Source organism: Salmo trutta, chromosome 38, assembly GCF_901001165.1.
Source record: "Salmo trutta chromosome 38, fSalTru1.1, whole genome shotgun sequence".
NCBI lineage: Eukaryota > Metazoa > Chordata > Actinopteri > Salmoniformes > Salmonidae > Salmo > Salmo trutta.
Window position 1 is genome coordinate 29889342 of NC_042994.1, and position 18244 is coordinate 29907585.

The 18244-nt window shown below is 44.6% G+C and overlaps 2 protein-coding genes across 4 annotated transcripts in view; both read right to left on the reverse strand.

Moving 5' to 3' along the window:
• The window catches only part of LOC115177671 (vascular cell adhesion protein 1-like), a 45484-nt gene that overhangs the window by 11966 nt on the left and 15274 nt on the right, over positions 1-18244 (reverse strand). The gene's annotated exons all lie outside the window — the stretch shown is intronic.
• Positions 8660-16936, reverse strand: LOC115177697 (uncharacterized). Its single transcript, XM_029738647.1, has 5 exons — positions 16744-16936; positions 14106-14274; positions 13912-13991; positions 13449-13796; positions 8660-8913 (listed from the first exon to the last, which is right to left on the reverse strand). Exons 1-5 carry the CDS (start codon positions 16799-16801, stop codon positions 8843-8845), a joined length of 726 nt encoding a protein of 241 aa, XP_029594507.1. The 5' UTR covers positions 16802-16936; the 3' UTR covers positions 8660-8842.

An 18244-nucleotide genomic window follows, 5' to 3' on the forward strand; every position in this document is an offset into this window, starting at 1 on the left:
GCCTCCTCCTCGGACCAGGCCTCCAGTGGGTCTCCCCAGCCTGGTCTATCCTGTGCCTCCTCCCAGGACCAGGCCTCCAGTGGGTCTCCCCATCCTGGTCAGTCCTGTGCCTCCTCCACGGACCAGGCCTCCAGTGGGTCTCCCCAGCCTGGTAAGTCCAGTGCCTGCGCCTAGAGCCAGGCCTCCTTCATGTCTCCCCAGCCTGGTGAATCCTGGGCCAGAGCCGCCCGCCAGTCCGGAGCCGCCAGAGCCGCCCGCCAGTCCGGAGCCGCCAGAGCCGCCCGCCAGTCCGGAGCCGCCAGAGCCGCCCGCCTGTCCGGAGCCGCCAGAGCCGCCCGCCTGTCCGGAGCCGCCAGAGCCGCCCGCCTGTCCGGAACCGCCAGAGCCGCCCGCCAGCCTGGTGAGTCCTGTGCCTGCGCCCAGGGCCAGGCCTCCTTCATGTCTCCCCAGCCTGGTGAGTCCTGTGCCTGCGCCCAGGGCCAGGCCTCCTTCATGTCTCCCCAGCCTGGTGAATCCTGGGTCAGAGCCGCCAGAGCCGCCCGCCAGCCCGGAGCCGCCCGCCAGCCCGGCACAGCCGGGCGCAGCCAGGGTCGCCCGCCAGCCGGGCGCAGGGGCGCCACCTAAGTGGGCGACGCCGAGGGTGGAGCGGAGACCACGTCCCGCACCTGAGCCGCCGCCGTAGGAAGGCCCACCCCAAAAACCCCTCCCCTTCAGAGTCAGGTTTTGCGGCAGGAGTCCGCACCTTTAAGGGGGGGGGTACTGTAACGCCCTGGCCATAGAGAGGGGTTTTTGTTCTTTATTTTGGTTAGGCCAGGGTGTTACATTGGGTGGGCGTTCTGTTCATTTTTCTGTTTTTGTATTTCTTTGTTTTGGGCCGTGTGTGGCTCCCAATCAGGCACAGCTGCAGTTCGCTGTTGCTGATTGGGAGTCACACATAAGTAGCCTGTTTTTCCTTTGGGGTTTTGTGGGTGATTGTTTTCCGTATAGCTTCTGTGCCTTATGGAATTGTTTGGTTGTTCTATTATGTTGCTTGTCGTATTTTAGTGTTCAGTTTTCTCATTAAAATGACGGACACTTACCACGCTGCATTTTGGTCTGATTTCTCTTCCCCTTCATCTGAGGACGACGAAGACAGCCGTTACAAGAGGCATGAGCATGTAGTACATAACCTCAGGCTATCTCAGTTATGTACAATATACAGAGAATAAGAAAACCCTTATAATGTCATTCTAAATACGACATTTAAACAAGATCCTTCCTTACAGACACCTCTGTAACAACAGTGAAATCACAAATGAAAACACCTGTTTATCGCTCTAACTAAAATACCTGTTCAGTCTTTTAGGAAGACCTTCAAGAGTTTGTTCTGCCCACACATCCTGAAACTATCAGCTATACCTTTTTCCTGATTCTTTAACATTTCAAGAGATAATGCTACTTGAGTTATATTACCACATGTACCACATTTACCTTTGTGATTCACAATCATTCCTTTATCAAATTTACAAACTCCTGCAGTTTAACACCCAAATAGTTTAACAATTAACTGTAGTGTTTCTCACATCTATCCCATTATCCCCATAGCTGTAGAAACATTCATATCTACTTTTTACCATAGTAAACCTATCATTATGAGGACCATCTAATTCAGTTCTCATGTCATATGTTGCACATTCATGTTCTCCCAACATATTTTGGTTTAATTCACTTCTACCTTTAGTGCTACCTAATGCCAAGCTGCATTATATGGTACACAAAGGTATGTAGTATTGACTCTGAATGCATTGAACATTTTCCATTTAACACATTCTTCATCAGATGCAAGTTCAGGTACTATTAAAATATCAGACAAATGTGATTTGCTAGACAAAATACAATTGTCCATCCTATGTTTAGTTGCTGCTTACTGAGCCCACTTATACACGCCATTTGTTACTGCTTTTCTAAATTGTTGATCAATGTTTGATTCTGGGGTAGTTTCTTCATTGTAGCTACCCCAGTTGGTGACAGATGTCCAGATGTTCTGCATCAACCCACTTTCCTGTGGTTTTGCTATTGTCTTAGTTGGTGTACTAGTCTCTAGTGGGTGGTGATTTTACAATTTCTTCTAGGTTTGTCGCTGTTGCTGTCAAGGCCATTCTACCGTTCTTCATCTGTCCTGTTTCACTGTCTGTTAGAAAGACCATGTGAGGACAGATAAGTTGATAAAGTCTCCTCTCCATTCTCCTGTCATTGATTCTTTGTCCCCTTGGACAGCACCTCTGTCAGGGGTATCTGCCAGAGTAGGTATGTCATCAGGAGCAACAGGCATGTCACTCCTCCCCATCCCTGGACTCTCTGGATAGTCAGGAGAGAGTTTCTGTTGGAAGTTGCTCCTTGATCTACCTCTTCTTCGGCTCCTGCCTGGCTCCTGCCTGGCTCCTGCCTGGCTCCTGCCTGGCTCCTGCCTGGCTCCTGCCTGGCTCCTGCCTGGCTCCTGCCTGGCTCCTGCCTGGCTCCTGCCTGGCTCCTGCCTGGCTCCTGCCTGGCTCCTGCCTGGCTCCTGCCTGGCTCCTGCCTGGCTCCTGCCTGGCTCCTGCCTGGCTCCTGCCTGGCTCCTGCCTGGCTCCTTGATTTCCTCTGCTCCTTCATGGCCTGGTGGTTGTCCCCTCCTTTCCGACGGGACTTTGGTACAGTGGTTTAGATGGTACCAGGTGTTGCTTCCTTTCACCTGGACAGCAGTTAACATTGTTCAAGCCACCTTGTAGGGACCCTCCCTCCTTGGCTCATTCCTTTCTTCCTGAACACTCGGACCTGGTCTCTTGGATCACCAGACGTGGAACCTCTGGTCCTGGTTCAGGTTTCTGCCTTCTTTCTGTGAGGCATTCAAACTTAGAGACTTATGGCCTCTGTTTTATGATTACACCATACATCCACTTATTTCCATCACTCATCATACACCAACTAACATTCCAGCTGAAGCTGGCGACCCCTCTCCTTCTGGTTCCTAAGCATAAGACTTGGAAAGTGAAAAATAAAAACACAACAGTATCGACAATGTGAAATGTCATGAATAAATATATTCATGAAAACCGAAATCTGAGACCATGACAATTCCACTCTCTCTTCACCTGACTCTACCAGTGTAAGAACACAACTCAACAACATATTAGTCCACATGCCAACACCCCCACTTGCTCTTATACTGTACAAGTCGTATTCAACCTAACTTTATCAACACATTTAGCTTACAGTTATTCATCTCACAAATGTCAGTTTATATTCCAAACATGTAACCCAAGAATTTTTCATTTTTGAACTTCGTTACAGGTTTAGTCAAAACATCTGCAGCCATGTCTGCCGTTGGACAATATTCAATACTTATTTTACCATCACTGAGTGCAGATCGAATGAAATGATATCTGATGTTGACATGTTTACATCTCTGACGACACACTGGGTTCTTTGACAGAGCAATTGCACCTTGGTTATCTTCAAAGATTGTTACTGGTGTATATTGACACTCACTATCCATCTCACCCAATAACTGTACAAGGTACAAACTTTCTTGTGTAGTAGCAGCCAGTGCCATGTACCCTGCTTCACATGTAGACAAAGCTACTGTTGGCTGCTTCTTAGACCTCCATGAAATGACAGGTCCACATTTAGTTAAACTAAAACAATACCCTGTTATGCTTCGTCTGTCACTTTGATCTGCTGCCCAATCAGCATCACTATATGCTATGAGGTTGAGTTTTTCCACCCCCTTTTTGTAACACAACTCCTGATTCATTGTTCCCTTCAAGTACCTCAACACATGTTTAGCTGCTATCCAGTGTTGCTCTTTTGGTTCTGATAGGTATTGTGACAGCTTGCTGACAATCCAACTGATATCCGGTCTTGTACATGTCATCACATATATCAAGCTGCCTATCACTTCACGATACCTTTTTGAATCAATAAGTTCACCATCACCATCAAAGTTTGGTTTTTGTTCACATGGTGTTGACCTTGTTTTACAGTCTGACATACCAAACCTTTCCAGTATCTTGGTTATGTACCTTGTTTGGCTCATCCTTATTTTCCCTTCACTTTGTGTAAAATCAATGCCTAGGAAATGTCCAAGCCTCCCAAGATCTTTCATCTTAAATTTTTCACGTAACATTTCTTTTACACTTGTGAGTGAGTCACTGTCACTAGCAGCGATAATTAGATCATCGACCCAAATTATCAAAATGATCCTTTCTGTTGCAGTTTGTTTGTTATAAACACAGTGATCAGCTGGGTTCTGTGTAAAACCATTTTCACTAAGGTGATCATGCAACATTTTGTTCCAGTTCCTTCCTGACTGTTTCAGACCGTACAGTGACTTGTTCAGTTTGCAGACTAGTTGCTCACCTGTATCTGACCTGACTTCAGAACCCTCTGGTTGCTCCATGTACACTTCACAGTCAATAGGAGCATGTAGATATGCTGTTTTGACATCCATCTGATGTAACTCTAAGTCATACTGAGCTGCTAGCCGCATCAAACAGCGTACTGATGTCATATTTGCAGTTGGAGAAAAAGTCTCCTTATAGTCTATTCCTGCCACTTGACTATACCCCTTTGCAACATATCTTGCCTTGTATGTCTCAGTCTCATCTGAATTGTTTTTGACCGCATAGACCCACCTGCCCCCCACTGCATTTTTACCCTCTGGCAGTGTGGTTAATGTGAATGTATCATTTTCCCTAAGGGAATCCATCTCCTCCTTCATAGCAGTAGCCCAAATCTCTGATTTTGGTGAAATCATTGCTTCTTTGAAGGTTTGTGGTGCATTGCACATTACTCTGTAGCAGTAGTCAACACTAGGTGGTATCTGGTCATCACATTTCACTTTACACTCATAGTCTTTTAAGTACTGGGGTTTCTTCCTCGCTCTGTCTGGATAGCGTGGACTCTGACCATCTGAAGTCTCGATTTGCACATCTTGTGTCTCTTCTGAGTTTTGATCTGCCATCTTGGCTTTCGGCATGGGGTTTTCAAATCTCTCCCCATGAAGATCATCACTGATTTCCAAATCTGTCTGAGTTTGGTGTTCGACTACACCTTTTGTAACAAACTTGACTAATCTGTTTTTAAGAACTTTCCCAGTGTCTGGGTAGTAGACTAGGTATGCTGGACAATTTTTATCATACCCGACAAAAATACCCTTTTCACATCTTGAGTCTAACTTGTTCTTGTTCTGTCTATATGCATAGCAAACAGATCCAAATTCTTTCATCTTTGAAAGATCAGGCTTTCTCCCAGTAAACATGTAGTGTGGAGTCTGTCCTACACGCTTATTGTAACACCTATTGCGAATTACTGCAGCAGTCATTACAGCATATGTCCACAAGTTCTTTGGTAGGTTGCTTTCAAGTAGCATGCATCTTGCCATTTCGAACAGTGTTCTCCAATTTCTCTCAGCCGTCCCATTTTGATGGGGTGAGTAAGGGGCTGAAGTTTCATGTCTTATGGCGTTCTTACTGAGCAGTGACTGGAACTCTTTGGCTGTGAACTCTGTGCCATTATCTGACCTGACACACTTTATTTTCCCATAAGGGGCCACATCAGCAATAAACTTCTCAGTAGCTTTTACAGTATCACTCTTTGCTTTTAGGAAATACACAAAAACTGCCCCTGAATAATCATCCGTAAATGCTAGAGTATATCTGAACCCATCTTTCGCCTCTGGCTCAATAGGGCCAGCCAAATCAGTGTGCACAAGCTCAAGAGCCGCTTTTGCCTTTTCATCAGGCTCTCTGTTTCTGCTCTGAACAAATTTTCCCTGAGTGCAGATTTCACAGTTGAGGGTAGATTTGTCAATCTTACCTGTGATTTTCATTCCCTCTGTCACATTTTCTAACTTTGACACATCCTCAAAATGACAGTGGCCAAGAATTTTGTGCCATGTGTGAATATCATAGCACCCATGACATCCATCATCATATTCATCACTTACAGTGTTAAGATAGTAAAGTCTATCGTACTCCTCGATGTCAAAAGTGGTACCGTTCTTGTGGATGAGCTTGTTACACCCTTGTCGAAAGTTGACTGAAGCTCCGTTGGCTGTCGCTGCTTTAACAGAGAAAATGTCCTGTGGAAACGACGGCACGTACAGCGCCTTCGTCAGCGTTGTTTTTACCCGACGACCCGTGTTGTCTCTCAGGTAAACCTCCGCGACACCATTCGTTCTTGTTCCGTCAGCCAGCTCCACGGAATGTTTTTCCGGTTTGAAAGTCTCGTCAAACTCCTTAAACTTCCCGATGTCCGTGACTATATGTGACGTTGCTCCCGTATCAACCATCAGCCCTTTCTGTTTCAGTCCACTAACCTGACAGTCACTTATTCTGAATGCAAATGTGTGGCTTTCAGCATCTGTTGCTTGTTTCACATTGTCTCTTCTTTTTCGTCTGCAATTTGCGTCAGTATGAGTGGAGCTCTTGCAAAAACTACACCACTTTCTCCGTTCTTTGCGCTCTCCAGTAACGGTACATTCCCGGGCCTTGTGCCCTTTCTGGCCACAGTTGAAGCAGGTTATCTCGGTCCCTTTATCTCTCCCTCTTGACCAGCTAACTTTAATGTTACTTGCCTTCATCACGTTGTCGTCAGTGGAAATGGCGCTAAACTTCTCGGTGCTTTCATAGCTCCTCAACTTGGTTTTGAACTCGCCAAAAGTTGTCGGCTCGTCACTCTGCGTTATGTGGATGGCAAACGGCTTAAATGATTCGGGCAAACCTTTCAGAATCATTGCAATCAACAGCCCGTCACTTAAAGTCTCTTCAGCATTTCTCAGTGCTGTAATAGCCGTCTCAGCACGAATGATATAGTCCGTAACACTTTCGTCAGCGGCTTTCTGAAGAGAAGTTAGTTCAGTGTAGAGGCTAATCACACGTGGCTTCCCTTTACCTGCATAATGTTCCCTCAATATCTTCAACGCTTTTCTCCCATCATCTGCTGCTTCTCTCATTATCAGGGAAAGACTTTTATCATCCAAAACCTGTATCAATTCGGCGTAGGCTTCTTCATTTTTCTCTCTGTCTTCTTCATCTTCATCCACGCTCAATATGGCGGCCTTTAGCCCAAGCAAACGCAAGTGCCCCAAAAACTTTGTCTCCCATAACTCGTAGTTTTTTTCATCTCCGTCGAAATATAATCTATTCCATCGGCTTCCATGTTCCCTCCTGGGCCCATAACCTGTTGGTGCTGACATCTTCAGGACAGGAATACCGGTTTAGTTAACGGAGGAATAAACACACATGTTCATCATTGGTGTTTTAACCAGAACGGGGGAAAATGCACTTTATTTATTTTTGCACATGCGCAGTCATACATCTCTCATAGGGCATGACTGTACCAGTGTAAGAACACAACTCAACAACATATTAGTCCACATGCCAACAATTTGTGTATGTATTTTTTTATATACAGTATGTGTCATCGTTTAAAATCAACATTTTTGTAAAGTAGTAAAAACGTTGTTATTTATTCAAACTGATACAATACTCAGATAATAAAAAAGAGACAAAAAACTAAACAAAAAGTCCTCACCATAATCAGACATTGTAATTTGTATATGAACAAAGTAAATAGTAAATTGTATTTGATCTGACTCCATAAGATAATAAGGAAATGTAGAATGAAGTAATGAATGGGCATCAAGAATGGTCTGAGATCGTGAAATCAAATGCAAGTAATAACGTTGTCAAATGAATGAACTCCATTATGTGTAGAAGGCAAAATTATAAAGGTACAAGGTAATACGATCAAAGTATTGTTGTCATGGTAATCAATCAAAGCTGCACTATGCAGAAATCACTCAGCAAAAAAACGAAACTTAAGAAAGGGGAGCATAGAAATACCGCATGTAGAACAGATCTACCGCTTCTTAGACTTGCTTTCAATGAGAATGACATATCTATAACTCACATGTCTATGTGGATATGGTCAGGTCGCCAACTCGCTCCCTCTCTCCAGCACTCGACATTGCCGGTCTAATAACCATCAGCCCTGTCAACCATCATTACACCATCTCCCCATCATTACCCACACCTGCTCTCCATCATTACCCACACCTGCTCACCACCATTACCCACACCTTCTCCCCATCCTTACCCACACCTTTCCCCATCATTACCCACACCCGCTCCCCATCATTACCCACACCCGCTCCCCATCATTACCCACACTATCGCCCCATCATTACCCCCACCTGCCCCCATCATTACCCACACCATCTCCCCATCATTACCCACACCTGCTCCCCATCATTACCCACACCCCATCATTACCCACACCTTCTCCCCATCATAACCCACACCTAATCTCCCCATCATAACCCACACCCGCTCCCCATCATTACCCACACCTTCTCCCCATCATTACCCACACCTACTCCCCATCATAACCCACACCCGCTCCCCATCATTACCCACACCCGCTCCCCATCATTACCCACACCTTCTCTCCATCATTACCCACACCTGCTCACCCTCATTACCCACACCTGCTCCCCATCATTACCCACACCTGCTCCCCATCATTACCCACACCTGGACTTCATCATCATCTTGACTACCTTCCCTTCATGTAGCCCTCAGTAGCTTCAGTCATCAGGCAGTAGAGGTTTGTTTTCATGTTCAGTACTCATCCCATGTTTTGTTCATTTAACTAGCATCATCGTTATCAAATTGTCCTTCTGCACCTGCTTCCTGACTCTCTACATATACCTGACAATTATAAATCAATAGTTAGCAGAAAGTGGACAGAGAGCCACAGTGGGAGGGGGTTGGAAAATAATCACATGTATTCAGCCAATCAGTGGGTTCAGGAAGTGGTCTTACAGCCAATGAATGAGCTGGAGGAGCAACACCGCCACCATGGCACTTCCAGCAGCCTGACAGGAACATGCTGAGGAGGGAAACAGATGTTTAGGCTTTGATTACACAGGCCGCACAATTATGATCTTTTGCCAATATTTGGCATGTTTGATACAGTGCATTCGGAAAATATTCAGACCCCTTCACATTTCCACATTTTGTTATGTTACAGGCTTAATCTAAAATGGATTAAATTAAATAAATTCCTCATCAATCTACACACAATAGCCCATAATGACAAAGTGAAAACTGGCTTTTAGAAATGTTTGCTATTTTACAAAAAAAAAAAAACGGTAATACACTGCTCAAAAAAATAAAGGGAACACTAAAATAACACATCCTAGATCTGAATGAATGAAATAATCTTATTAAATACTTTTTTCTTTACATAGTTGAATGTGCTGACAACAAAATCACACAAAACTAATCAATGGAAATCCAATTTATCAACCCATGGAGGTCTGGATTTGGAGTCACACTCAAAATTAAAGTGGAAAACCACACTACAGGCTGATCCAACTTTGATGTAATGTCCTTAAAACAAGTCAAAATGAGGCTCAGTAGTGTGTGTGGCCTCCACGTGCCTGTATGACCTCCCTACAACGCCTGGGCATGCTCCTGATGAGGTGGCGGATGGTCTCCTGAGGGATCTCCTCCCAGACCTGGACTAAAGCATCCGCCAATTCCTGGACAGTCTGTGGTGCAACGTGGCGTTGGTGGATGGAGCGAGACATGATGTCCCAGATGTGCTCAATTGGATTCAGGTCTGGGGAACGGGCGGGCCAGTCCAGAGCATCGATGCCTTCCTCTTGCAGGAACTGCTGACACACTCCAGCCACATGAGGTCTAGCATTGTCTTGCATTAGGAGGAACCCAGGGCCAACTGCACCAGCATATGGTCTCACAAGGGCTCTGAGGATCTCATCTCGGTACCTAATGGCAGTCAGGCTACCTCTGGCGAGCACATGGAGGGCTGTGCGGCCCCCCAAAGAAATGCCACCCTACACCATGACTGACCCACCGCCAAACCGGTCATGCTGGAGGATGTTGCAGGCAGCAGAACGTTCTCCACGGCGTCTCCAGACTCTGTCACATCTGTCACGTGCTCAGTGTGAACCTGCTTTCATCTGTGAAGAGCACAGGGCGCCAGTGGCAAATTTGCCAATCTTGGTGTTCTCTGGCAAATGCCAAACGTCCTGCACGGTGTTGGGCTGTAAGCCCAACCCCCACCTGTGGACGTCGGGCCCTCATACCACCCTCATGGAGTCTGTTTCTGACCGTTTGAGCAGACACATGCACATTTGTGGCCTGCTGGAGGTCATTTTGCAGGGCTCTGGCAGTGCTCCCCCTGCTCCTCCTTGCACAAAGGCGGAGGTAGCGGTCCTCCTGCTGGGTTGTTGCCCTCCTATGGCCTCCTCCACGTCTCCTGATGTACTGGCCTGTCTCCTGGTAGCGCCTCCATGCTCTGGACACTACGCTGACAGACACAGCAAACCTTCTTGCCACAGCTCGCATTGATGTGCCATCCTGGATGAGCTGCACTACCTGAGCCACTTGTGTGGGTTGTAGACTCCGTCTCATGCTACCACTAGAGTGAAAGCACCGCCAGCATTCAAAAGTGACCAAAACATCAGCCAGGAAGCATAAGAACTGAGAAGTGGTCTTTGGTCACCACCTGCAGAACCACTCCTTTATTGGGGGTGTCTTGCTAATTGCCTATAATTTCCACCTGTTGTCTATTCCATTTGCACAGCAGCATATGACATTTATTGTCAATCAGTGTTGCTTCCTAAGTGGACAGTTTGATTTCACAGAAGTGTGATTGACTTGGAGTTACATTGTGTTGTTTAAGTGTTCCCTTTATTTTTTTGAGCAGTATACATTAACATATAGTATTCAGACCCTTTGCTAAGAGACTCAAAATTGAGCTCAGGTGTATCCTGTTTCCATTGATCATCCTTGAAATGTTTCTACAACTTGATTGGAGTCCACTTGTGGTACATTCAATTGATTGGACATGATTTGGAAAGGCATACACCTGTCTACACAGTTGATAGTGCATGTCAGAGCAAAAACCAAGTCATGAGGTCGAACAAATTGTCTGTAGAGCTCCGAGACAGGATTGTGTCGAGGCACAGATCAGGGGAAGGGTACCAAAAAATGTCTACTGCATTGAAGGTCCCCAAGAACACAGTGGCCTCCATCATTCTTAAATGGAAGAAGTTTGGAACCACCAAGACTCTTCCTAGAGCTGTCCTCCCAGCCAAACTGAGCAATCGGGGAAGAAGGGTCTTGGTCAGTGAGGGGTCCAAGATGCCGATGGTCACTCTGACAGCGCTCCAGAGTTCCTCTGTCCAGAAGGTCAACCATCTCTGCAGCTCTCCACCAATCAGGCCTTTATGGTAGAGTGCCAGATGGAAGCCACTCCTCAGTAAAAGGCACATGACATCCCGCTTGGAGTTTGCCAAAAGGCACCTAAAGGACTCTCAGACCACGAGAAACAATATTCTCTGATCTGAAGAAACCAAGATTGAACTCTTTGGCCTGAAAGCCAAGCATCACGTCTGGAGGAAACCTGGCCCAATCCCTGCGGTGAAGCATGATGGTGGCAGCATCATGCTGTGGGAATGTTTTTCAGCGGCAGGAACTAGGAGTCTAGTCAGGATCCAGGTGATGAATGGTGCAAAGTACAGCAATATCCTTGATGAAAACTTGCTCCAGAGCACTTGGGACCTCAGACTGGGGGCGAAGGTTCACCTTCCAACAGGACAACGACCCTAAGCACACAGCCAAGACAATGCAGGAGCGGCTTTGGAAAAAGTTTCTGAATATCCTTGAGTGGCCCAGCCAGAGCCCGGACTTGAACCTGATTTAACATCTCTGGAGAGACCTGAAAATAGCTGTGCAGCTACGCTCCCCATCCAACCTGACAGAGCTTGAGAGGATCTGCAGAGAAGAATGGGAGAAACTCCCCAAATACTGGTGAGCCAAGCTTGTAGTGTCATACCAAAGAAGACTTGAGGCTCTAATCGCTGCAAAAGGTGCTTTAACAAAGTACTGAGTAAAGGGTCTGAATACTTATGGAAATGTAATATTTTAGTTTTTATTAGAAAGGTTTTCGCAAAAAAATCCCTAAATGATTTAATTCATTTTAGAATACGGCTGTTACGTAACAAAATGTTGAAAAAGTGAAGGCGTCTGAATACTTTCCGAATGCACTGTATATTATTTAGTATACGTACAGACAACATTAAATTGATCAGCTCAGTTCAGCCTAAATTCAACACACCTGGTCTTCCAGGTGGGTTTAAATCAAAAACATGAAGTGCCTGTGGCCCTCCAGAACCAGGGTTGCCAGTTACACTTTATTTGGATAATCCAGTTGGTCATAATATCAACAAACTATCCATTGATAAGCAGAAGCTTACTACATTTACGGTTAAGGTTAGGTTTAAAGTAAGGGTTAGGGTTAAGGTTATGTCTAGGGTTAAGTTCAGGGTTAAGATAAGGGTTAAGATCAGGGTTAGGGTTATGTCTAGGGTTAAGTTTAGGGTTAAGATAAGGGTTAAGGTGAGGGTTAGTGGATAGTCTGTAGAGCATCTACAGATGGATAAAGTGTTACCGGGTTGCCTGCTCCTGCTCCTGCCCTATATAGTGCACTACGTTTGACCATATAGGGTGCTATTAGGGATGTATCTTAGGGTAAAGTAGTGCACTACGTAGGGAATAGGGAGCCATTAGGGATGTATTTTAGGATAAAGTAGTGCACGATTTAGGGAATAGGGTGCCATTTGGGACGCACCCTTCCAGGAGTTTATAATGTATCTGGTAATGTTGCATTCAAGTAGTGTTCAGTCAGATTCTCAGATGTCTCTCCTCACTCTGCCCTCTCTCCCTCCCTCTGCCCTTTATCTCTCCCTCCCTCTGCCCTTTATCTCTCCCTACCGCTGCCCTTTATCTCTCCCTACCTCTGCCCTTTATCTCTCCCTACCTCTGCCCTTTATCTCTCCCTCCCTCTGCCCTGTCTCCCTCCCTCTACCTATCCCTCCTTCTGCCCCCTCTCCCCCTCTGTCCAATCGCTTTGTCTTCCTCCCCCAGCAGAGAGACAGAGAGAGCAGAGACAGCAGAGAGTAGACAGAGAGAGCAGAGAAAGAGAGTAGAGAGAGAGTAGAGAGAGAGTAGAGCGACAGAGAGAGTAGAGCGACAGAGAGACCGAGAGAGCAGAGACCGAGAGAGCAGCGATCATAGACAGAGAGAGCAGAGAGAGCAGAGACACAGAGAGAGCAGACACAGAGAGAGCAGAGACAAAGAGAGAGCAGAGACACAGAGAGAGCAGCGATCATAGACAGAGAGAGCAGAGACGCAGAGAGAGCAGAGACGCAGAGAGAGCAGAGACACAGAGAGTGCAGAGACACAGAGACGCAGAGAGAGCAGAGACACAGAGAGAGCAGAGACACAGAGAGAGCAGAGACACAGAGAGAGCAGAGACACGAAGGAGAGAGCAGAGAGACAGAGAGACCACCTAGACAGACACCAGTTGAGTCACAGAGAAACAGATGGACTCACAGTGCACGGCGAGGTTGAAGGGCTCTGATACCACTTCAGGAGGAGGTTGGGGTCCCAGTTCTCCCAGTCCTAACAGGGCTGAACACCAGAGCTGGGCCCCATCATCACCTCTACTGGGGGACCACAGCAGGGGATATTCCCCACTAATAGGTTCCTTGGTGGTCTGCCTTGGTACATCTGGTGCATATAACAATGTCTTTGTCTTTCTACCGATGGCAGAGGCTTTGTAGAAGGACACAATGAGACTGTTAACTGGAGCGACCTTCTGGATGAGACACTTAAACTCGTACTCTTTCCCCTCAACCATCGGACCTGAGGGGCCTGTCATGGACACACTGTCTGGAAGCTCTGTGGAGGAATGGAAACACACACACACACACACACAAAGTGATTTAACAGTGCAGAGCCATACTAAGAATACATTCAGAAACACCAGAGAAGATAAGAGAGAGACGTCACTCACTATAAACTGTGATGTCCAGCTGTTTCTGACACTGGCCTCCTTCTGTGTAGCATGTTGGTTTGTTGTTCCAGTCAGTCACACTGTTAAATCAAATTAAATATTTAAAGTGCATTTAAAATAAATCAATGAAAATAACGTTACATTTTTTTTTTTTTACTAGTTTTAAAAGTCTCAGCGATGTCTGCCTCTCTTACCTGTCCACGCTCCAGTTGAGGAACGTCCCCTCCATGTCTGTTAGACCCACCCCTCCCTCGGTCGCCTCCCAGCCCAATTGCTTAGGCTGATCGAAGGTGCATTTGGCTGAAACTGGGTCTCCATACTTCACCACCAGCCTGGCAGGACTGATCACCAGGCACTCAGCATCTGGAAGACCAAGGTCAAGTTAAAGCTTTATTGTTATTTTATTGTTTTTCAAACAAAACAGGACAATATTATTGTCTAATGTTTATGTATCTGCATGTTTATCCACAGCATGTTACACTCCATAACCCAGAAATAGCCACACACAAGAAGAAGAACATGCACACGCATACCGCACACACACAAATGCATATGCACACAGGTGATGCGCGGGTTGACTCATAATCCGCACGGCAGGGTGGACGGGTTTAGGGTCCTTTAAATGTTGTGTGGCTGAAGGGCGGGTGAGTTGAATAAAGACAAACAACAGCTTAAAAAATCTATAAATGTGTATGTAATTCTTGAATTCAATTTATATAGGCTACAATGAGGTTTTTCTAACATTATTTTGGGCTATCTGGTATTAGTGTATAAATCTAAACTGTAGAATTTCACTGCACGCGCGCCAAGTAGCCTACACTGACAATCGACAAATAATGCTTTTGGGAACTGGCAGCAAATGTTAACGTCAATCCATGGAGGCAAAAAGGACATTGTCGAAGTTTAATTCAATAAGACAAAAGCTGAGAATGGCAAGTTGAAAATAAAGGGAAGGGAGGGCCAGAAAAGTAATGTTTGGAAAAGAAGTGGTAAAGTGGTAAAAGATTGATGATTAGGAGACGCTGTATAAATTCGACAGTCACAAGACGGGACTTCAAATAGGGCTATGGCATGTTAAGGAACTGTAGCCTACTGTTTAGATGGGTTACATGGAAACGGAAATCTGTTGGTAGGTCTATAACTTCTCACATAGCCATAATATTAACTCTTGCAGAACTAAGCATTTCTTGCAGTAAAATGATACACCAAATGCAGACAAAATGTGGACTTGGGAACAGGTGTGGAGAAATATGATTTATTTAGTTCTGCATCTTGAGAGAATGCAATGCTCAGTTAGATACCATCTGGAGAGATGATATCTTTATCATTAAGCATAATCAAACCTGATAGTATTTCAACCACATAAAATATGTGGCATCGATCCCGAACAACAGTCTTATTAGAAACATATTGGATCAAGTCAGTTAACCCACTGTCCCTAGGCTGTCATTGAAAATAAGAATTTGTTCTTAACTGACTTGCCTAGTTAAATGAAGGTAAAATAAAAATAAAAATAAAAAAACATTTTCACAGCTTTATTTCACAGTATACAACCGGTCAAATTGTTGTCATTTGGACATTTTGCACAGAAAATCTTTCCCGTTTTATTACGTTATTGTATTTTCTCCCCGGTCCCTAAACGTCTTTGCTCTGCAAAAGATGACAGAGAAAACTTTACAGATGTCAACTAGATGGATTGAAGCGTTCATTTTATCGATCGATTACATTATTATGTTGATCAAAGGTTTATTTAGTATTCTAGGTCAACATATAATGACAAAAGAGAAGCTACATTAATCTAATTATAGATTAGTTGACTAACAAATAGCCTACCAAAATGTCGGAAATGATCATTTATATCAAAATCGGGTTTAAAAAAATCCTACTCCCCCTGTCAAAACATCGTTCCGCGTCTTTGACTGTAGCCTATAGCATATTTTCTATATTTGCGGGTTAGGGTTGGTTGCGGCCCTCAGACTCTCACTTTATCACATATAGTCGGGTTGCTGTGGCCGGGTTATTAGCTATTGCGGGCGGGTGCGGGTGAACAAACACCTGACCCGCGCACCACTCACACGTACACACGCATGGAATTTAGTACGTCATTGAACAATGGCGGGAAGAATTCAACCATTCACTGTCAGTCATTAGTTATCTAAAATACTTGTGTTGGCATGTGGACTAATATGTTGTTGAGTTGTGTTCTTACACTGGTACAGTCATGCCCTATGAGAGATGTATGACTGCGCATGTGCGAAAATAAATAAAGTGCATTTTCCCCCGTTCTGGTTAAAACACCAATGATGAACATGTGTGTTTATTCCTCCGTTAAGTAAACCGGTATTCCTGTCCTGAAGATGTCAGCACCAACAACTTGAAATCAAATGCACAGTACTAAAATATATTTAAGGTAACAAAACAGAAAAATACCTAAACTATTAAACTCAACTTAATTCCGCACTTGTCCTTTGCACCCCAGTATTTCTACTTTGCAAACTCATCTACTGTCAAATCTTCCATTCCAGTGTTTTAATTGCTATATTGTATTTACTTCGCCACCATGGCCTATTTATTGCCTTTACCTCCCGTATCTCACCTCATTTGCTCATATTGTATATAGACTTATTCTTTTACTGTATTATTGACTGTATGTTTGTTTTACTCCATGTGTAACTCTGTGTTGTTGTATGTGTCAAACTGCTTTGCTTTATCTTGGCCAGGTCGCAGTTGTAAATGAGAACTTGTTCTCAACTTGCCTACCTGGTTAAATAAAGGTGAAATAAAAATAAATACATAAACAGAGTTGTGGAATTAGACCGAAGTCTAACTTACCGGTGAAGTCACAATACAGAGACAATGATGAAAGAAGTAGACCAATTACAATCTCCATTTTCCATCTAACTATCAACGAACGTCCCTCGGTGAAGTATTCCGCTATTCTGTCAGACGAGTTGAAGAAGAAATGCGCTTGCACTTCTGTTTTTCAGAAGACCGTTGAAAGTGAAAGTATTCTTTACTGGAAAACACCCCAACGACCCCTCCTCTTCCTCCTCTCTGTCTTCTATTATCTACAGCAGTGGTATTCATAGTCGGGGTCACGAACTCGAGGGAGAACTGCAGTGCACTCGCCCAAAGCATAAATAAGAGTATAGATTGCATGGGACAATAGGAGAAGATAGAGAGCGGGGGTGGAGAGGAAGAGGCTATAGGCGGGAGGCCAGATATATCAACCAGTCAACCAACATCTGCATTGTCATACACATCATTCTATCATTGACACTGGTGCCCAACCTATCTGAGAGATAGATAACACAGAGAGAGAGAGACAAATAAGGACAGTAGTCTATAATCAAGTGTTGTTTAGGTTAGAGGTGTTACTTTAATCAATCAAAACCAGAATGAAAGTATCATTGGTGCTTCTCACTCTGAAACCCTGAAAAGCACATTCTATTGATATATTCTCATATTCCCTGATCAATTAAGTTCACGGTGTCTACATGGTAACGGGCATGTTCGTCCGGTCGCTGGGGAGCTAAACAGAGGAAGTGAATCTGCAGGGCAGGAAGTTGATTAGATTTGACACAGAGAGAGAAACATACAGTCTTCCTGACAGCCTTACAAGAGGCTAAACGTCACAGTCAGGCCCTCTCATGGCTTTGAGCGAGAAATTGAACATGCCCTAACCAAGGTGCATTTAGTGGCAGCAAGCATTGTAGACAAAGCTAAAGAGTACATCCAGTTTATAGTTAACACTCAAAATGAAGTCTTTCGAACAGACTTACAAAGAGGATAAATGTCACAGCCACAACAAATTGACTGTCAGGAGTTAAATGGACTTGACATGGGGGAAGTCATTGTGGAGGTTTAGAAAACTAAGACAGGAACACAATTCTGTACTGTGAAGTTAAGGTGAATGTGCTTCATATTATAACATATGGAGGCCTATATATCCTCATATGTGTGTTCTGCTGTAGCCTACATTGATGTATTTCATTTGAAGTTAGATTGTGATATTTGTTCTACTGTTACATTGATGTGTTGTAAAGCCCCACAGCAGAATGTGTGTTACATTGATGTATTTTATTTGAAGTTATATTCTGTTATTGTGATATTTGTTCTACTGTTACATTGATTTCTTGGTCCACAGCAGAGTATGTGTTCATATGCATATGGCCCGTGTTCTGCAGTGACGTCTAAACGTGTTTCTGTACATTGATGTCTCAAAAATTAGGCTATAAGAAATTCGGACTTGTGTAAGCTATACTCGAGTAGGTTGGGATACTACAGGCCCCTCAAACTCAACTCTGGATCTTGAAGCCAGTTCCACTGTACT

Excerpts from the sequence above, each read along its gene's own strand:
- LOC115177697 (XM_029738647.1), bottom strand. The coding sequence starts at position 16,801 with ATGGAGATTGTAATTGGTCTACTTCTTTCATCATTGTCTCTGTATTGT. Across the intron at positions 13,992-14,105 it reads CTCAACTGGAGCGTGGACAG|TGTGACTGACTGGAACAACA; the intron begins GTAAGAGAGGCA and ends TTGATTTAACAG. Across the intron at positions 13,797-13,911 it reads GCTGGACATCACAGTTTATA|AGCTTCCAGACAGTGTGTCC; the intron begins GTGAGTGACGTC and ends ATTCCTCCACAG.